The sequence below is a fragment of the Salvelinus namaycush genome, chromosome 21 (genome assembly GCF_016432855.1).
Source record: "Salvelinus namaycush isolate Seneca chromosome 21, SaNama_1.0, whole genome shotgun sequence".
NCBI lineage: Eukaryota > Metazoa > Chordata > Actinopteri > Salmoniformes > Salmonidae > Salvelinus > Salvelinus namaycush.
The window spans coordinates 37,647,802-37,669,907 of NC_052327.1; the positions used below are offsets into that span (position 1 = coordinate 37,647,802).

General features: G+C 45.5%; 1 protein-coding gene and 1 pseudogene across 1 annotated transcript in view; both read right to left on the reverse strand.

The window, feature by feature from the left end:
- LOC120065889 lies at window positions 1-8,532 on the reverse strand (annotated as a pseudogene).
- An 89-nt stretch (window positions 8,533-8,621) lies between these two features.
- The window catches only part of smc1b (structural maintenance of chromosomes 1B), a 28,363-nt gene continuing 14,878 nt past the window's right edge, over window positions 8,622-22,106 (reverse strand). Inside the window, exons 22-26 of the mRNA XM_039016934.1 lie at window positions 19,169-19,320; window positions 18,928-18,997; window positions 18,728-18,838; window positions 18,424-18,515; window positions 8,622-8,844 (exon numbers count right to left, since the gene is read on the reverse strand). Of these exons, the coding sequence (XP_038872862.1) occupies window positions 8,622-8,844; window positions 18,424-18,515; window positions 18,728-18,838; window positions 18,928-18,997; window positions 19,169-19,320 (648 nt within the window). The remainder of the gene's footprint in view (window positions 8,845-18,423; window positions 18,516-18,727; window positions 18,839-18,927; window positions 18,998-19,168; window positions 19,321-22,106) is intronic.

Genomic DNA, 22,106 nt, shown 5'->3' on the forward strand with positions numbered 1-22,106 from the left:
TCAGCCTCCTGAAGGGGAAGAGACGCTATATTGGTACATTGGAACACTGGAACGTGTTCAGCGTGATCATTTTGCGGTCCATCTTATGGCTCAGCAACGGTTTCAGATGGAAGACCGACCACAATAAGCAACTCAGTAGATTTACTGAGTGAGAATGTTTCTGTTTGATTCTCACAAATACTAATCTATGTTCATTAAATATTTAGTGTTAAATTTGCTATGAGACAATGAAATGAGAACAACAGTGACAATAACAACAATCTTTGAGAATCTTAAATTATAGGCAGGCTATATAAATGTTTTCTGCAACATGTTATGCATACAATTTATGTACTAGATATTGTTCTTGTGATTATAATGAATATAAATAATTCAATATGATTGACAGCACAGGGGAGGGCCCTCCATCCATATTAAGATGAGGTAGAATGTGATCTGTAATGGAGTGAAGCTGGAGACTTCAATGGCGGGTATACCTGCCTCTTCAAATTCAGCACTGAAGGGGTAGTCTTTGTGCTTCAGCCCCCTATGGGAAACAAACAGCGGAGGACAGTCACACACAGGGACCAAGGATCAGTTGAGGCTTTAAAAACGGATGTATGATCACGTTTGACAGGGGTGATTGGCACTATAATTACGTATGAGAGCAGAGGAAAGTCTGTAGTTCCTGTTCAGTGATAAAATGGTCCTTATGTCCTCTTTGCTCAGTTCAAAGTCAAACACCTGGAATGAAAACCACTTCAGGACCAATGGAATGGTCTTAAATGCGCAAACTCCACCCAACCGGGCACCAGGCAATGCAAAACGAACTCGCCCAATCATTCTAATGTACCTGGAGGTTGTCCAGGTACATGTGTTGGGGCGTGGTTGATTTTGGAATTACACACACTTCCCTTTGGAGCAGAAAACGAAGCAGCACCTAATAGGATGGGCCCATGATGAGATTAAGGGATAACACAGAGCAAGGTCCATAGACCCTTTACCCATTTTCTCTATGTAGCTAACAGTTAGAATCTGTTACTGTGGCTCTCACTGTACCTGAGATATAGTCCTCTGGTGCTTCTCAGCTATGTCCTTGATGTTTGGGTCTTGAAATAAACAGGGTTTGTCTGGTTTGATCCTAATACAAGAACATCAGATCAGACAGTTACCGTAGAAACTTACGAATAATGTGTGTGTGTGTGTGTGTGCGACATTTCCCTCCATGTGTCTGTACTGTGTCTATCAGTGTGTTGTTTACCATGGCCTGGTAGGTAACCCCAGGGGGCTGTATGCTGTGACAGTGATGCCTTGGGAGTGACAATAGTTGATCAGCTTCTGCTGGGACAGATATGGGTGGCACTCAATCTGGTCAGAGCAGACAGGGTGTAACGATGTGCACTGAGAGTCGGGAAGCAAGTTCAGGGAGTGAGTGATGTAATCAAAAAATGAAACATAATACAAAACACAAACAATGCAGACATGAAACTCAAACAATGACGCCTCAGGAAGGAATCAAAGGGAGTGACATATATAGGGCAGGTAATCAAGGAGGTGATGGAGTCCAGGTGAGTGTCATAATGCGCTGATGCGCGTAACGCTGGTGACAGGTGTGCACCATAACGAGCAGCCTGGTGACCTAGATGCCGGAGAGGGAGCACACGTGACAGTACCCCTTCCCTGACGCGCGGCTCCGGCCACAGGACGCCGACCAAGATGACGATCCCGGGGATCAGGAGCGGACCGGTCACCTCTGCAAAGGCGCGGAAACCTGTCGATCCAGCTGATGAGCGGGAGCATGGCGACCTAGAGCGCCGGAAAGAGAGCATAGTGATAGTACCCCCTCCCCGGCGCACTGGTCGCCTCCGCTGAGGTGCAGAAACCTGATGAACCGGCTGAAGCCTAAGAGCCTGATGAGCCAGCTGAGACCTCCCGGTTGCCTCGAACCGGGAACCTGTTCACCCAGCTGAGGCATGGGAGCCTATCGAGCCAGCTGAGGGATGGGAGCCTATCGAACCTGCTGAGGCATGGCAGCCTGTCGAGCCAGCTGACGCATGGCAGCCTACGATCCCGCTGAGGTATGGAAACGCGTCGAGCCAACTGAGGCATGGGAATCCGACACACCAGGTAGCTCCGATTCTGACACCTGGACCCGACATCACCTCCAAAACAAAAACAACAAACACTCCCTGATGCATCCCTTTGGATATAACGATGTGCGCTGAGAGTCGGGAAGCAAGTTCAGGGAGTGAGTGATTTAATCAAAAAACGAAACAACAGCGCACAGACATGAAACTGAAACAGAAACAATGACACCTCAGGAAGGAACCAAAGTGAGTGAAATATATAGGGCAGGTAATCAAGGAGGTGATGGAGTCCAGTTGAGTGTAATAATGTGCTGATGCGCGTAACGATGGTGACAGGTGTGCGCCATAACGATCAGCCTGGTAGAGGGAGGACACGTGACACAGGGACACCCAATGATGTCATAAGAAACACTCAACCACAGAGTTAAATAAAATAAATATGATAATTTCACCCATCTATTAGAAATGTTACCGTGGTTTGTTCACAGCACAGGTGTGTTTTCGAGTGGAAAATGTCACCCGTAGCCTACTACAGTACATATGTATATTTGTTTTATTTTATTTTTACCTTTTATCCCTTTTTATTTGATGATATCCAATTGGTAGTTACAGTCTTGTCCCATTGCTGTAAGTCCCATATTGACTCGGGAGAGGCGAAGGTCGAGAGCCATGCGTCCTACGAAACACGACCCTGCCAAGCCGCACTGCTTCTTGACACACTGCTCGCTTAAGCCGGAAGCCAGCTGCACCAATGTGTCGGAGGAAACACTGTACTGGCCACCTACGTCAGCATGCATGCGCTCGCCACAAGGAGTCGCTAGAGCACGATGGGACAAGGACATCCCGGCCGGCCAAACCCTCCCCTAACCTGGACGACGCTGGGCCAATTGTGCGCTGCCTCATGGGTCTCTCGATTCCAGGCGACACAGCCAGGGATCGAACCCGGGTCTGTAGTGACGCTGCGCCACTCGGGAGGCAGCCTACTACATAAATTATAGTATGGTTACATGCACACACTAATGCGATTATTGTGGATAATCAGATTAATATAATAGATGGATTGAAAAGTTTACATTCTTTGCAAGAAGACATATTTCCCTAATAATCCTGAAACATCTGAAAATTAGGCTACTCTGATAAATGCAGAAAATCGCCAATCAAAATAAATTGTTCTACCACAGCAACCCTGTTATTTTTGGGAAGAATATTGGATTCTAAGTTTGTATGTGAAAACTAATTCTAAGGTGCATACATTCAGTTGTTCCGAACCCTCACTTCACTCGTGCTAAAGAGGGAGGCTCGCTCGGGTTGGTGCTAGCACATGCGTAGATCAAATACACAGCTGGAACGCTGATGAAGGTGTTTACATGTCCTAGTAACTCTAAAGGTTACTCTGAAAACCAGGTGTTTTAATCGGCGTATGCTGACTTCGATTTTGACCTTTCTGCCAATTAAGATAAGCGGCAGTGTTTACATTACTTTTGCATAATCTGCATACTGCCATAATCAGTTTAATATTGAATTATTGCTGTAAATGTAAACGTACTCAATGTCACTGTGATTAACTCTGAATACCTGTTATGCTCTAAAGATCACAAATGCAAAGTGCCATTTTAGGCTGGGAGAGAGGGCAAAGAGCACCTGGTTGTTGGCAGGTTTGTTCTTGAGGCCTGGCTTGTTCAGAATGGATTCGGTTTGATGCCTGTTGAAATTGGAGATTCCAATGGCTTTTACCAACCCTGCATCCACAAGCTCTTCCATGCCCTGAGAGGCGCTGAACAGACAGAACACCCAAATGGAAAAGGGTGTGAGTGATGATGCAAAAAATTACCCAGAAATCATCTTAATTTAACTTCCTGTCATTCTCACCTCCCAGGTATGCAGGAATCTGGTTTCCACGGCAACAGCGAATCCCTCGCTGTCCACGAGCTCATCCCTAATCTACAACAAAACAAGTAATGATTGAGTGATGATCAGTGCATATCATGCCCCCAACATTTCATCAAAGTGTGAAAATGTTTTTCTAAATTATGCATGACAAAAAGGGCTGAAGAAATTAAATAAAAATGAAATAAGTGTGAGCAAAATGCATTTGTAAAGGCAAGCCATGCACTATAAGCTTTAAATACAAGCATTTCATCAGAACAAAAATAATAATAATAATTTATTCAGTTCAAGTGTATATTACCAAATTTTACAAGAGACAAGTGGTGAGGATATTTCAAATACATGTTGAAACAGTATGCATGTCAAGACAATAGGGAGAGTTTACCTTCATTCCCATTGGTTTTCGTGGGTGAGGTAGAGGTCTAGATAGTCCAGCTTAAGGTTACTCAGGGTATTCTGACAGGCTGCTCTCACCAGAGACTTCTTTTGGAAGGTACACCACAGCTGGTGGAGAGAGAAGCACAGGAATGGCAATCTGGATTGATTGGGGCTGCATCCACAATGGCCCAGGCCCCCTATATAAGCCACTACTTGTGGCCAGATCAGACAGTAGTGCACTATGGGTTATAGGGAATAGAGTGCCATTCGGTGACATAGCCTGGGAAACACTCTCAAGTAGGCTACTACACATCACCTGAAAGATTCTATGGATAAACAGTATTCACAATTTGACAATCACTTCCATCAATTCTCACACACACGGTATGCTATGAATGAGTGTGACATTTGAGGCAGCACCTTGCTGACGACGAACAGCTCCTCTCTCTTTACAGTACCCTCCTGGATCATAGCCTGGATGCCCTTTCCCACCTCAGCCTCATTCTGGTAGAGGAAAGCCCCGTCAATGAGTCTGTAGCCAGCAGATGGCAGCCTTTACTGCCTCTCCTACTTTAGCTGGAGGAGACTAAGACACAGAAGGACCAGTAAAAAGCTTAGTTTGGGTGAAGTACATTTTTGATTCAATGCATAATTAAGGAGATTATCATCCATTATTTCCTATGATGACTTTGAGTTTACTGATGGAATTTGACCCCTATTTAACCTGGCAGTAAATATGTAAGCATGTAAATCCAAGGGGGTTTACACTGAAAAATGAATGTATTCAAGCACAATGTTTCATGATATATAATTACATGGTATACATACATAATTTTCATTGTATTAAAGTAAATTAATAATATCCCAATGTTGTTGAGAGGTTCAGCAGGTCATTGCATTTCACATGTGGAAAGGTGAGTGGGCAAGGAGGCGCACAAGGCTTTTTAGAGCGTTTAAAACATTGTATCAAGTATTTACATACTTGCAAACCAACTTCCTGTACATATCAAGGCACATTGTCATTGACATTACCGAGGTAAAGACAGATTCAGGTTGGATATTCGACGGATATTCACCTGTAGTTTTCCTTACATCCACCAACAGCAGTTGGGGACCGTCAACATACTGACAATCAAATTTTTCACCATTCAATAGCTCTTTAACCATTACTCCTAAAACTTTCAAAACTGGTTCTAGCTAACCCGATGGCATAGACACACTTTGCACACACTATTTTAAATTATTTATTTTAATTTCTGAAATTCAATAGCACCTTGGTCATGTGACCCACACACCTCAAAAACGTTCAATAATGTACACTCAGTGGGCCTACACATTGCACACCCTTTTGTTTGTCCATTTGCATCTCATGAGATTTTACGATCATTTTTAAAAGATTCAAATTTCAATAGCTCCTTAGTCTTACGACCTACAACCCTCAAACTGCTGTCAGAATATCTACTGAGTAGCGTTATATGTAGCACAACCTTTTGTTTGGCCATTTTAATCTCACACGATTTTACATACATTTTCAATGTTTTTCAATGTTTCTAATTCCAATAGCTCCTTGGTCATGTGACCTACTGGACTCAAACAAGGTTCAGAATGTCCACTGGCTACCCTTCTATATTGCACAACCCTTGGTTTGTCCATTTCATCTCACACGTTTTTAGATGAATTTTGTAAACTTTCTAATTTCAATAGCTCCTTGGACATGTGACCTACTTGACTCAAACAAGGTTCAGAATGTACACTCAGTGGGCCTACACATTGCACACACTTTAAGTTTGTCAATTTTCATCTCACACATTTTTACATTAATTTTTCTAACTTTCTAATTTCAATAGTTCCTTGGCCATGTGACCTAATGACCTCTGAAAAGGTTCAGAATGTCCACCGAGTACCCTTCTATATTGCACATCCTTTAGTTTGTCCATTTTCATCTCACGCGGTTTTAATTTCAATAGTTCCCTGGTCATGTGACCTACAACCCTCAAACTACTTTCAGAATATCCATTGACGAGCCTTATACATGGCACACCCTTTTGTTTGTCCATTTTCATCACACGATTTTACATTAATTGCCTTCTCTGCTCCCCTGAAGGACAGTGTCACTCACACACCTATTCACTTGGGCCTTCTCTCTGGGGCCTTCCTGACCTCTAGACAGCCCCCCATTGACCTGGAGACCTCTGACTCCAGGCCTCCATGCCTACACTCCCTCCCCGCCCTCTCCCTGGGCTTGAGAGTGTATAGCTTACTCCCTGGAACTACAGACCTCCAGGCCTCCACACCTACTCTCCCTACCCGGTCAACACCCCTCTCACCGGGCATCATTGCGTCTCGGCAGGAGCTCAGCCATCTCCATAACCTTGCCCACCAGGCGAACCTGGGCTACCCACACTTAAGCAACCCTCCCCGAACACTAAGACGTCTATATTCCCGCTGTCAGGAACCACGTGCATCTGGTAACTCAAAACAGGCTCTATGCACCTGGTAACCCGAAACAGGCTCAGTGCACCTGGTAACCCGAAACAGGCTCTGTGCACCTGGTAACCCGAAACAGGCTCTGTGCACCTGGTGACCCGCCCGCTTTTTTCCACTCAGAGACTAAGTCCCCACTCCAACCTCCATGGCCCCCGTGTTCGGACCCCCTGCTCGGACTCTGAGTTTCCCCCACCTTGATAGAGGCCTCCTCTTGTACCTGGTGACCCTTTGACTTCCACAGCGAATCCCAACCTGACTCACAGTCCCACCAGAGTACGATACCCGGCGGATGGGCGACCACCAACTAGCCCCCTACCTGGTGGAGGAAGAGGAAGACGCCTTCCGTCCCCAACAAAAGCTTGGATCGAGGGCTGACTTTCAATAGATTGCAACGAGTGAGCTGCTCTGCTACGTACGAAACCCTGACCCAGAATCTGGTCGTCTACGAGTGATTTAGCACCAGGTTCCCCACAAAATATAGTGCGCATCAGGAGAGGGGCGGCAACTCATCCAGGTGCACCCCAACCCCGTCCCGAACGGCTCTACTCATCTGCCAAAAGAGGCAGGCTATCTCGGGCCAACCGAAGATCCGTGGTGCTACGGTATCGTTACGTTTAGGGGGATTCTGACTGAGAGGCGTTCAGTCATAATCCCACAGATGGTAGCTTCGCACCATTGGCTCCTCAGCCATGCACATACACCAAATGTGCTTGGGTGATTTGAGTGCGACCACGACAGGTGGGTACGCTCCTTTGAATTTCATCAAGTTGATATTCAGTGATCCGTGCCCAGAACCTAGGCCTCTTCCGTCCGTTTTATGGGTCCGCAGCAAATCAATGGGCATGGATAGTACTACCCACATCAGATGTAGGCCTCCCTCCCCAGACAAGCTGGAGATACCTCTCCCCACTTCGTAGGGCATGATCCAGATCCATGCAATGCCCTATCAATATGGGTTTAGTCTCCGCCTCGAGTCTAGTGAGCGTAGAGGAGACCTCCCCACCTACAATGTGTGATGTCCCGCACTCAGGCAAGCCTGAGGCCTGGTAGTGTCAGCTAATGGTAAGGCACATGCCATCTCCACTACATGCTCCAAGGAGCGTGGAGGAGAGCTCCCACATAGAATGGGTAGAGTCCCGCAACCAGGCAGACCTGAGACCTGGCAGTGTCCATAAGCGCTAAGCATATTCCATCTCCATTTAGTGCTCCACTGTTAGCGGGTCCAGTCGAAGCCAGCATTCAATTCAAACATTTGCGGTTTAGAGTTAGCTAAGTATACAGGGGACGCATCTTTAAACGTTTCACCACAGCCGCTCTGTAGTACACTTTCATCAGCCATCTCCCAGGACTTAACTCCCCCCTCCCAGCCAAAGCTGGGATGCGTTCGAGCCATCATTCTCTGATTGGCTTCCTGTCAGGCGGTAGGACCGACTGCCGCCTTCCATTAACGACCAACAGCAGTCACCATCTGCAGGACTCTTTTTGCGTACGGATTAGTACCGAGGTAACTCCCGTTTGGTTTGCGTCGTTTACGACACCTGAAAGCAGGTGACATACAGGGAGGGATTGGAAGAGCCCTGCTAGAGGGCTACCTTGTTATCTCCCTTACTAAGGCTAAAGACTCCTTAAGACAGCCATTGTTACTCCCACCGTTTACCCGCACTTCATTGAATTTCTTCACTTTGACATTCAGAGCACTGGGTAGAAATCCCATTGCGTCAACACCCACCTCGGACCTTCACGATGCTTTGTTTTAATTAATCAGTCGGATTCCCCTGGTCCGCACCAGTTCTAAATCAGCTGCTAGGCGCCGGCCAATGCCAGTCCGCCTTCGGCCCGCCGACGGACACCACCTCGACGAACTCCCACACGCAGGCCCTTGCGAGACCACGCAGACCGTGAGATGGGCCGCACAATGAACTTCCAACGATGGCGAGAGGAGGGCGACGGAGCGACTGCTCCCCCAGACGCGGCTTGAGCCCCACTTCGCACCCCAGCCCGACTGACCCAGCCCTTAGAGCCAATCCTAAGGGAGACATGGCTAGCTGGGGACATGCTGTTGGAGTCCGTACGGCCAACGGGATTTTCAGTGCATCGCGCCGACAGTAACAAACATCTCTCTAGTAAGAAGAAGGGCGGGGGTGTATGTTTCATAACGACTCATGGTGTAATTGTAACAACATACAAGAACTCAAGTCCTTTTGTTCACCTGACCTAGAATTCCACACAATCAAATGCCGACCGTATTATCTCCCAAGAGAACTCTCCTCGGTTATTGTCACGGCCATGTATATCCCCCCGCAAGCGGATACCAAGACGGCCATCAAGGAACTTCACTGCAAACTGGAAACCATATATCCTGAGGCTGCATTTATCGTGGCTGGGGATTTTAACAAAGCTAATCTGAGAACAAGGCTACCTAAATTCTATCAGTATATTGATTGCAGTACACGAGCGAGTAACACACTCGACCCCTGCTACTCTAATTTCCGCGATGCATACAAGTGTCACGGCCTGACCTTAGTTATCTATGTTTTCTTTATTATTTTGGTTAGGTCAGGGTGTGACTAGGGTGGGTATGCTAGTTTTGTCCTGTCTAGGGTTTTTGTATATCATGGGGTTTTGTAGGTCTAGGTATATATATATATATATATATATATATATATGTCTATGGTGGCCTGATATGGTTCCGAATCAGAGGCAGCTGTTTATCGTTGTCTCTGATTGGGGACCATATTTAGGTAGCCATTTTCCCTTGGGTATTTGTGGGTTCTTGTCTATGTGTAGTTGCCTGTCAGCACTCATTTTGTATAGCTTCACGGTTCGTTTTGTTATTTTGTTTGTTTTGTTCAGTGTTCATTCTTTTAATAAAGAAGAATGTACGCATACCACGCTGCGCCTTGGTCTCCTCCTTTTGACGGCCGTGACAGAAGAACCCACCATAAAAGGACCAAGCAGCGTGTTCAGGAGGAGCAGACAGCATGGACATGGGACGAGATTTTGGACGGTAAAGGATCCTGGACGTGGGAGGAAATATTGTCAGGAGAGGATCGCCTACCATGGAGGCAGGTGGAGATAGCACGGGATGAAAGGCGACGAAATGAGGGGAGACGTTTAGCACGGAAGTCTGAAGTTTTTTTGGGGGGGGGCACACGGGGAGATTGTCTGAGTCAGGTTGGAGACATGAGCCAACTCCTCGTGCTTACCATGGGGAGCGTGTGACTGGTCAGGCACCGTATTTTGCAGAAATGCGTACGGTGTCTCCAGTTCCCATTCATAGCCCGGTGCAATCTATTCCAGCTCCTCGCATTTGCCGGGCTAGAATGGGCATCTAGCCAGTACGCATTGAGCCAGTTCTACGTTCCAGATCTCCAATGCGTCTCCACGGCCCAGTGTATCCTGTGCCTCTTCCCAGCACTCGCCCTGAGGTGCGTGTCCCCAGCCCGATACCACCAGTGCCGGCACCACGCACCAGGCCTCCAGTGCGCCTCCAGAGTCCAGTACGTCCTGGTCCTGCTTCTCGCACTCGCCTTGAGGTGTGTGTCCTCAGCCCGGTACCACCAGTTCCGGCACCATGCATCAGGCCTCCAGTGCGCTTCCACAATCCAGTACGGCCTGTGCCTCTTCCCTGCACTCGCCCTGAGGTGCGTGTCCTCAGCCCGGTACAACCAGTTCCGACACCACGCACCAGGCCTCCAGTGCGCTTCCATAGTCCAGAGCTTCCGGCGACAGTACCCAGTCCAGAGCTTCCGGCGACAGTACCCAGTCCAGAGCTTCCGGCGACAGTACCCAGTCCAGAGCTTCCGGCAACAGTACCCAGTCCAGCGCTTCCGGCGACGTTTCACAGTCCGGAACCTCCAACGACGGGCCACAGTCCGGAACCTCCAACGACGGGCCACAGTTCCGGAACCTCCAACGACGGGCCACAGTTCCGGAACCTCCAACGACGGGCCACAGTTCCGGAACCTCCAACGACGGGCCACAGTTCCGGAACCTCCAACGACGGGCCACAGTCCGGAACCTCCAACGACGGGCCACAGTCCGGAACCTCCTACGACGGGCCACAGTCCGGAACCTCCTACGACGGGCCACAGTCCGGAACCTCCTACGACGGGCCAAAGTCCGAAACCTCCTACGACGGCCCACAGGTCGAAACCTCCTACGACGGGCCACAGTTCCGGAACCTCCAACGACGGGCCACAGTCCGGAAACTCCAACGACGGGCCACAGTCCGGAAACTCCAACGACGGGCCACAGTCCGGAACCTCCTACGACGGGCCACAGTCCGGAACCTCCTACGACGGGCCACAGTCCGGAACCTCCTACGACGGGCCACAGTCCGAAACCTCCTACGACGGGCCACAGTCCGGAACCTCTAACGGCGGGCCCCAGTCCGGGGCCTCCAGCGACGATCCCCAGTCCGGGGCCTCCAGCGACGATCCCCAGTCCGGGGCCTCCAGCGACGATCCTCAGTCCGGGGCCTCCAGCGACGATCCCCAGTCCGGGGCCTCCAGCGACGATCCCCAGTCCGGGGCCTCCAGCGACGATCCCCAGTCCGGGGCCTCCAGCGACGATCCCCAGTCCGGGGTCTCCAGCGACGGTCCCCGGTCCGGGGCCTCCGGCGATGATCCGCGGTCCAGGGACTCCGGCGATGATCCGCGGTCCAGGGACTCCGGCGATGATCCGCAGTCCAGGGACTCCGGCGATGATCCGCAGTCCAGGGACTCCGGCGTGGTGGAGTCGCAAAGTGGAGTCGCAATTCAACGGCTCAAACACGAGACATATGTGACAGGGTCTACAGACAATCACAGATTACAAAAGGGAAATCAGCCCCGTCGCGGACATCGACGTCTTGCTCCCAGACAAATTAAACTTCTTTGCGTGCTTTGAGGACACTACAGTGCCACCAACACGGCCCGCTACCAAAGACTGTGTGCTCTTTTTCTCTGTGGCCGAATTGAGTAAAACGTTTAAATGTGTTAACCCTCGCAGGGCTGCTGGCACAGAAGGCATCCCTAGCCGCATCCTCAGAGCATGCTCAGAGCAGCTGGCTGGTGTGTCAAGATGGCCACCATTGTTCCTGTTCCCAAGAAAGCTAAGGTAACTGAACTGAATGACTAGCTTCTGTCATCATGAAGTGCTTTGAGAGACTAGTCAAGGATCATATCACCTCCACCCTACCTGTCACCCTAGACCCACTCCAATTTGCTTACTGCCCCAATAGGTCAACAGATGATGCAATCGCCACACAAGGGTGCGTTCTCAGCCCTCTCCTGTACTCCCTGTTCACCCATGAGTGCGTGGCCATGCACGCCTCCAACTCAATCATCAAGTTTGCAGACGACACTAAAGTGGTAGGCTTGATTACCAACAAGGACGAGACAGCCTACAGGGAGGAGGTGAGGGCCCTCGGAGTGTGGTGTCAGGAAAATAACTTCTCACTCAATGTCAGCAAAACAAAAGAGATGATCGTGGACTTCAGGAAACAGCAAAGGGAGCACCCCCTATCCACATCGACGGGACAGCAGTGGAGAGGGTGAAAAGTTTTAAGTTCCTCTGTGTACATTTCACCGACAAACTGTCCATGCACAGACAGTGTGGTGAAGAAGGTGCAACAGCGCCTCTTCAACCTCAGGAGGCTGAACAAATTTGGCTTGTCACCGAAAACACTCACTAACTTTTACAGGTGCACAATTGAGAGCATCCTGTCGGGCTGTATCACTGCCTGGTACGGCAACTGCACCGCCCACAACTGCAGGGCTCTCCAGAGGGTAGTGTGATCTGCACAACGTATCACCGCGGGCAAGCTACCTGCCCTCCAGGACACCTACAACACCCGATGTCACAGGAAGGCAAAAAAGATCATCAAGGACAATAACCACCCGAGCCACTACCTGTTCACCCCGCTTCCATCCAGAAGGCGAGGTCAGTACAGGTGCATCAAAGCTGGGACAGAGAGATTGAAAAACAGCTTCTATCTCAAGGCCATCAGATTGTTAAACAGCCACCACTAGCACAAGGAGGCGGCTGCCTACCTACAGACTTGCTATCATTGGCCACTTTAATAAATGGAACACTAGTCACTTTAATAATGCCACTTTAATATTAAGAATGTTTACATATCTCGCATTACTCATCTCATATGTATATACTGTATCCGTCACTATCTATTCTTTACTATCTATTGCGTCTTAGCTGCTCTGTCACTGCTCATCCATATATTTTATACATATATTCTCATCCCATTCCTTTACTAGATTGTGTGTATTAGGTTTTGTTGTGGAATTTTTCAGATATTAGGTTTTGTTGTGGAATTGTTAGATATTACCTGTTAGATACTGCTGCACTGTTGGATCTAGAAGCACAACAAGACCCGGGGGGCAGAAGCTGGAGATGGACGGCTGTCTGAGAGAACTCAAATCAAATCAAAGTACATTTGTCACGTGAGCCGAATACAACAGTGAAATGCTTACTTACAAGCCCTAACCAACAGTGACATTTTTAAGTAAAAAATAGGTATTAGGTAAACAATAGATAAGTAAAGAAAGAAAAAAAAAAACTGGGAAAATAACAGTAGCGAGGCTATATACAGGTGGTACCAGTAGAGTCAATGTGCGGGGGCACCGGTTAGTCTGGCTAATTGAGGTAATATGTACATGAATGTATAGTTGAAGTGACTATGCATAAATGATAAACAGAGAGTCGCAGCAGCGTAAAAGAGGGGGTTGTCGGGTGGTGGGACACAATGCAAATAGGTGACTATGCATAGATGAATAACAGAGAGCAGCAGCAGTGTAAAAGAGCGGGACACAATGCAAATAGTCTGGGTAGCCATTTGATTACCTGTTCAGGAGTCTTATGGCTTGGGGGTAAAAACTGTTGAGACGCGTTTGTCCTAGACTTGGCGCTCCGGTACCGCTTGCCATGCGGTAGCAGAGAGAACAGCCTATGACTGGGGTGACTGGGGTCTTTGACAATTTTAGGGCCTTTCTCTGACACCGCCTGGTGTAGAGGTCCTGGATGGCAGGCAGCTTAGCCCCAGTGATGTAGTGGGCCGTACGCACTACCCTCTGTAGTGCCTTGCGGTCGGAGGCCGAGTAGTTGCCGTATCAGGCAGTGATGCAACCAGTCAGGATGCTCTCTAATTATCAAAATCCAGAAAAGAGACGTTAAATTCTACAATCAACTAACAGGAAGTGATTCTCAAACCTTCCATGACAAAATCCTTACCTTCAGAGAAATTACCCTGGAGAAGAGCCCCCTAAGCAAGCTGGTCCTGGGGCTCTGTTCACAAACACAAACAGACCCCACAGAGCCCCAGGACAGCAACACAATTAGACCCAACCAAATCATAAGAAAAGTTACAATATACAAAACAACTGAGCAAACTACAATGCTATTTGGCATTGTCTCCCTCAATCCGTGCAATGGCTACTGCTATAGATTTCAGGAGTTTCAGGCTGCTTACCATTCTCTCCCAAAATACATAATCCAGGAGGATCCTCTTGATGGGGCTGTCCATATCGGCAGACTGTGATATGGCCATTTCTTGGAGGGACTCCTTCCCCTCCAGGAGACTGTCAAACATGATGACACCACCCCAATGGGTGTTGCTGGGCAGCTTCAATGTGGTGCTCTTATTCTTCTCACTTTGCTTGGTGAGGTAGTTTGCTGCAATAACTTGATGACCCTTCACATACCTAACCATTTATTTGACTATCTTGTAGAGTGTATCCATTGTTTTCAGTAACATGATGTCCTTGAGAAGCAAATGATTCAATGCATGAGCAGCACAGCCAATAGTGTGATGTGAGGGTAGGACTCCTATACTTTAGACCAAGCAGCCTTCATGTTCGCAGCATTGTCTGTCACCAGTGCAAATACCTTCTGTGTTCCAAGGTCATTGATGACTGCCTTCAGCTCATCTGCAATGTAGAGACCGCTGTGTCTGTTGTCCCTTGTGTCTATGCTCTTGTAGAATACTGGTTGAGGGGTGGAGATGACGTAGTTAATTATTCCTTGCCCACGAATATTCGACCACTCATCAGAGATGATTGCAATACAGTCTGCTTTCTCTATGATTTGCTTGACCTTCCCTTGAACTCTGTTGAACTCTGCATCCAGCAAATGAGTAGATAAAGCATGTCTGGTTGGAGGGGTGTATGCTGGGCAAAGAACATTCAGAAACCTCTTCCAATACACATTGCCTGTGAGCATCAGAGGTGAACCAGTTGGATACACAGCTCGAGCAAGACATTCATCAGCATTTCTCTGACTACGTTCCTCCATTGAGTAAAAAAAACTTCAGATTCCAGGAGGACCATGAGCTGTTGCTATCGATAAGGTGCCTGATTCATAATTTTCACCTTGAACAGAAGTAGAGGGACTTTTGTCAGAGGTTGCTTGTTGTGAGCGCTGAGGGAACTTTATGCACTTGGCCAGATGATTCTGCATCTTTGTTGCATTCTTCACATATGATTTCGCCCAGTATTTGCAAATATACACACCTTTCCTTCTACTTTAGCTGCAGTGAAATGTCTCCACACATCAGATAGTGCCCATCAGATAGTGCCCATTTTCCTGTAAAGATTAGGAAAAAATAGTTTTTAAAAAACAAATACAATTCCATGTACAGATAAATAGTTAAGCAGTTAGATTAAACAACTAATTTGTAAGATACATGTTTTAAAATGAAACATGTATGGAAACAGCAAGTTAAAACCCACATGGTAGCAAAAACTAATTAGCAGTAATTGTTAAGAAGTTATAACTGATTTAAACACACTTGGCTGTAAGCTACTATTTACTTGCTAACAAAAAATCATGTACGGCATATAACATATATTCACCCCACCCAGTATTGTAATCAAAACTTACAAGAAAGCAGGTAGTCTTTGGCTCAGACAGTGTAGTAGTATGGGCTCAATAGTATCTCATTAGTGTTGTACATCACAGCTGTACATGTGATGGAAGAATGCACTGTGCATGCAGAGGGTTGCAATTACATTGTATTGGGGATTAGTTAAATCAAAATAGGCCACAAGACCTATAAGCTAACTTTTTGGATCAATTTCAGCAAAATTCCCAAAATTCCCAGGCTTAACTTCCCATGGAAAATTTTCTGACATTTTTTTGAAATTTACTGGAAAGTTTCCGACCCTTTGCAACCCTTAGAGACACATATTTCCCTCAGATTACACACCCACAAAGAATTCGAAAACAAATCAGATTTTGATAAACTCCCATATCTATTGGGTGAAATACCACAGCAGCAAGATTTGTGACCTGTTGCCACAAGAAAAGGGCAACCAGTGAAGAACAAACACCATTGTAAATACAACCTATTATGTTTAGTTATTTTCCCTTTTGTACTTTAATTTAATTTGCACATCATTACAACACTGTATATAGACATAATATGGCATTTGAAATGTCTTTATTATTATGGAACTTCTTTTGGAGTTGAATATTTACTGTACATTTTGTTAACATTTCACTTTTGTTTATTATCTATTTCACTTGCTTTGGCAATGTAAACATATGTTTCCCATGCCAATAAAGCCCCTTAAATTGAAATTGATTCCCCCAAGAGAAAGGCTGCAAACACTTAAAAGTCACACCCTCTCCCCTCAAATTAAGTGGACACTTCTGATGATGTATCATGGTGTCTGACAAGTTGGCACTTGCAGAGCAAGGGGCAAGGGAAGAATAAATACATTTTAAATGGACCGCTTTTGCCCCGGAAATGTATCACTCATTCATCCCACGGTTGTGTTTTCAGTCATCGTGGAACCACCAGTAGCTGTTGTGTGTGTTTATATGCGCTAGTCAATTATGATTGCATTTCATATCTTGGCTAGAAGACAATGCCTCTGCAGACATCGCATGTTAGCCATCCGAATATATCAGGTAAATCGAAAATTGCAATGTATAAGTGTGATGTCAGGGAAAGTTATATGTGCAAGATAACATTTCCAAAAGCTAACCAAACAAAAACATAATTACTTTTATGATAAGTGTTTGAGCCGTCATGTGCATTCGTAACACAATTTCTAACTTATTTACATTTGTTTTTACTTACACTTGTATGTTGACTTCTCCATATTAATGTTGGTTTTAAGTTTAGTCTGACTTTTCTTAGCGGATGTACAATTATGAATTATGGGGCATTTCATGCCACGGATTGAACATAATTGTACACTCACTGAGGGGCTTGTTAGCAAGATGGCTGCGCGGTAGCTTAATTACAATTAGTCATCCTGGGTTTATACACATTTTAAAGGGAGGCTGCATTCCAAGCACGTTTTAAACTCATAAAAGACACACCCTCCTCCATTTACCCTCGCCTTATGCCCTTGGGGAATCCCTGCGGCCATCTTTATCGTCGGTCCAAATTATGAGCCAAGGGAAGTTAGCAACCTTACTCCTCCATTGTAAAAAATATTTTGGAAGGTATAGAAATGTATTCATTCATGTCTAGGTTATTTTTTGACACGTTTGATTTATTACAGACACCTTAATGCCTACTTTTAAATTATTATGTGAGCTAAACATACAAATAAAAAATATATCAATATATTCGCCTTCAAGTATTTAAAAAAAAGAGTACTAATGTTACTTTCCCCACTACAACAACAAAAAAACATTTAAATACAAGTAATTATGTCCTTTGAACATTCCTATGGAGGACTGCTTCTACTGGGGATTGCCAGTATGGGTGAACATTGGCTTCAAAGACTCTGTGGTCTATACATTGCATCAGCAATCCAGGGTTTGTATACATAATTGTTTTAAACCTAACCTTAACCACACTGCCAACCTTATGCCTAACCCTAAATTAAGACCAAAAAGCAAATTTTTGTTTTCATGAATTATTACCATTTAGCCAATTTTGACTATGGATGTGGTATATAGTGGAAACCCAAATGCAGCTGAAAACAGCAGTCAGTCGGGGCATGTGAAGGTTCAGCCAAACCACTAATGCATATTTAAAGTAGGCTGGTTTTTACATTTAAAAAAATGGTTGTAATCAAATGTCCTCATTGACCTGTAATAATATGGTATATTTGAAAATCCTTGTTACAGCTCATAAGCTGACACACTGCTGCCACCTGTTATCCACTATTCACATTCCACAATGCCATTTGATCTGTGTGATTACAGGGATTTTGGGTTGTAATGATGAATAGATAATTCAGTCCAAAAGAACACAAAGACAATATAAAGAGGAAACGATTTATATTAAATATAAAGTACAACAGTAAACAGTGAAATCGAACCCTGGTATGTTAAAATGCTTCAAGCTAAACAATGATAGAAAAGTATTGAGAGGGAGTACAACATGCTCAAACCTCTAGAATAAAAATCTACGTAACAATAAGCAATATATTAACTTTAATAAACAAACATTTTAGGTGAATGCTTTTGGCAATCAATTGAAGATTGGTTAAGTACTATCCCAAGAGAAACAGGAAATCAGCTGTCAGGGTCTATCACATCAGGCCAATACAGTATATCTTTGATTGTTCTTTCTTTCTTTCTTTCTTTCTTTCTTTCTTTCTTTCTTTCTTTCTTTCTTTCTTTCTTTCTTTCTTTCCTACTTTACATCTCCTTCTCTCTCTCTGATCCGTTCTCTTCGTTCAGAGGATAGGGACTTAGGTCCAGCGTCAGCATGCGGCTGAACATGTACTCGTTAAACTGAGAGAAAAAGAAAGACAGTTAAGTCACAGGGACTGATATCCTCGCCTCCTTCTCAAGACACATTGGAGGAAAGCAACCTAGGTTCTTCTTTGGTGTTTTGGGAAGAAGACAGGGAGAGACGATACGAGGAAAGACGCACTGAGAAAGAGGCAGCAGAACCAGGCCGCGAGAGAAAGTTGGTCTGGAATAAAGGTGTTTTGGTACTGTACCTCAGGGTAGACCCCCAGCAGAGCGTCAGCTCTAGAGTAGAACTCCTCCTTTAGAGAGATGACGATGATCTGGAGGCTCTCTCTCGACTGCTCCCTGATAAAGCTGGTCACCTGCATCCACAGAGAGACAGACAGGTCAGCCATATTGCCATATTCGTAGCTACAGCCCATATTTAATCACAATTAAAATGTCAACTTGCTTTGCCAATATTGGTGTTGTCCAGGGCTGCATCAACCTCATCCAGGACAAAGAACGGAGCTGGACGGAAGCTGATTGAGAAAACACAAACATCAGACAGTGGTTCAGTGCTGTATACTGATGGGCAAAACTCATGTCTGCTGTGTGTGTTAGCTGTGTAAAGCCAACACGAGAGCAGCGATGGCCTTCTCTCCTCCAGACAGGTTGTCCACAGCCATGAACATTTTCTCTTTCTCTCTCACCTGTGTATTGCGAACACCAGAGCCAGGGCAGCGATGGCCTTCTCACCTCCAGACAGGTTGTCCATGGCCATGAAGCGTTTCCCAGGAGCAATACAGTTGTAATTGATGCCATCCAGGTAGGGCTCATCTGGGTTCTCAGCACTCAGAATGGCCTGGAGGGAGCAGCACACATTCAGGCATATACACACCCGTACATTACACCAGGGTTCGTACAGACAGTGGCAAGTCAAATTCAAGGACTTTGAAGGACTTTTTCAAGCACTAACATTTATTTTCAAGGACCATCAATTTGTAATACTTCCTATTACGCAATTGTTTCTAGTCACCACCAGATGGCAGTATATCGCCACAACCTCATGAAAAAAACTAACTAACTTACTAGTCATCACTACCTTAGAAGTTCCACTCAATAATACGTGTTTCACTACTTATTTATTACATACAGGAGTGGTAAGTCAGTAATGATGGTGTTGTAATTTGAGTAGTGATGAGCAGAGTTTTGGGACATGCCTACTGGTGAACACATGTCCTATTCACATTACTACACAATTCCAACTTAATGACTGTATTTATTGGCCATTTATGGAATCTACTACTTAATAGCTACAAAAAAGCATCTTGCTTCCGACTGGCAGCTTTAGTGTCGCCGGTCGGGAGAAGGGCGAGTTGCCAGTGAGGAAAACGGCATGTGATCAGCCACCAGAATGGCAGGAGCACGGCTGCCGCTTGAATATCGCAGGCACCCTGTGAATGAGGCAATTGACAAAAAAACTCCATAATGTAGAAGTGGCGCCAGCGCAGGAAGCAGTGTTGTCTTTCCCCCTTCATGTGGCGCTTCAGGGCCGATTCACCCATGCTCGCAACGTCAAACTTGGACGACTTTTTATGCACATTACACGGTGTGGATTGGTTGGTTTCAGTGATGTAGTGGTAAATAAAGGTGGGTAAACTACGGTACCTGTCAACATTTTGGACACACTTACTCATTCAAAGGTTTTTCTGTATTTTTTTTATTATTTTCTACATTGTAGAATAATAGTGAAGACGTCAAAACTATGAAATAACACATATGGAATCATGTAGTAACCAAAAAAGTGTTAACCTGTTTGGGCTGCAAGGGGCAGTATTGAGTAGCCTGATAAAATGTGCCCATTTCAAACGGCCTCGTACTCAATTCTTGCTCGTACAATATGCATATTATTATTACTATTGGATAGAAAACACTCTCTAGTTTCTAAAACCGTTTGAATTATTTCTCTGAGTGAAACAGAACTCATTCTGCAGCACTTTTCCTGACCAGGAAGTGGAACGTCTGAAATCGATGCTCTGTTCTTCTTCATGCCTATAAATGGGCACAAGACCTATTAGTATACATACACGTCATACACCTTCCTCTGGTTGTCAAGAGGCTGTGAGAGAAGAAATGAGGTGATTATCTCGATCTGAGTTGGAACACATCATCTTGGAATCTCGTGTCCACCATTTTCGGTACTCTGAATAGCGCGAGCTGGACAGTGTGATTGCCTTTTGTTTAGCTTCCGTTATAGGCGACTACAATCTCCGGCTTTGATTTTATTTGATACATGTCACCATATCATCGTAAAGTATGTTCTTTCAATATGGTTTCATCAGATTATTGAAATTTTTTCGGGAGTTTTGCTGTGTTCCGTTCTCTTCCGTTTGTTGACATGGAGAGTGTCGTGGCACCCGGCTAGCGCGCTTGCTAAATGAAGAGGGAAAGTGTCCGTTCTGAATCCAAACAACGACTGTTCTGGACAAAGGACACCTTGTCCAACATTCTGATGAAAGATCAGCAAAAGTAAGACCCATTTTATGATGTTATTTCATATATCTGCCGTAGTCGCCGGCGCCCAAGTGTTTCTGGCTATTGTGCTAAGCTAATATAACGCTACATTTTGTTTTCGCTGTAAAACACTTGATAAATCGGAAATATTGTCTGGAATCACAAGATGCCTGTCTTTCAATTGCTGTACACTATGTATTTTTCAGAAATGTTTTATGATGAGTATTTAGTTATTTGGCGTTGGTGTCTGTAATTTTTCTGTCTGCTTTCGGTGCAATTTCTGACTGTAGCTGCAATGTAAACTATGATTTATACCTGAAATATGCACATTTTTCTAACAAAACATATGCTATACAATAAATATGTTATCAGACTGTCATCTGATGAATTTGTTTCTTGGTTAGTGGCTATTTATATCTTTATTTGGTCGAATTTGTGATAGCTACTGATGGAGTAAATAACTGGTGGAGTAATGAAAAATGGTGTCTTTTGCTAACGTGGTTAGCTAATAGATTTACATATTGTGTCTTCCCTGTAAAACATTTTAAAAATCGGACATGTTGGCTTGATTCACAAGATGTGTACCTTTCATCTGGTGTCTTGGACTTGTTAATGTGTGAAAGTGAAATATTTAAAAAAAATATCTTTTGAATTTCGCGCCCTGCACTTTGAGCTGGCTGTTGTCATAAGTGTACCGACGTCGGGCTGCAGCCATAAGAAGTTAAACAAATACAAATATATTTAAAATTCTTCAAAGTAGCCACCCTTTGGCTTGATGACAGCTTTGCACACGCTTGGCATTCTCTCAACCAGCTTCACCTGGAATGCTTTTTCAACAGTCTTGAAGGAGTTTCCACATATGCTGAGCACTTGTTGGCTGCTTTTTCTTCACTCTGCGGTCCAACTCATCCCAAACCATCTCAGTTGGGTTGAGGTCGGGTGATTGTGGAGGCCAGGTCATCTGATGCAGCACTCCATCACTCTCCTTCTTCGTCAAATAACCCTTACACAGCCTGGAGGTGTGTTGGGTCATTGTCCTCTTGAAAAACAAATGATAGTCTCACTAAGCGCAAAGCAGATGGGATGGCGTATCGCTGCAGAACGCTGTGGTAGCCATGCTGGTTAAGTATGCCT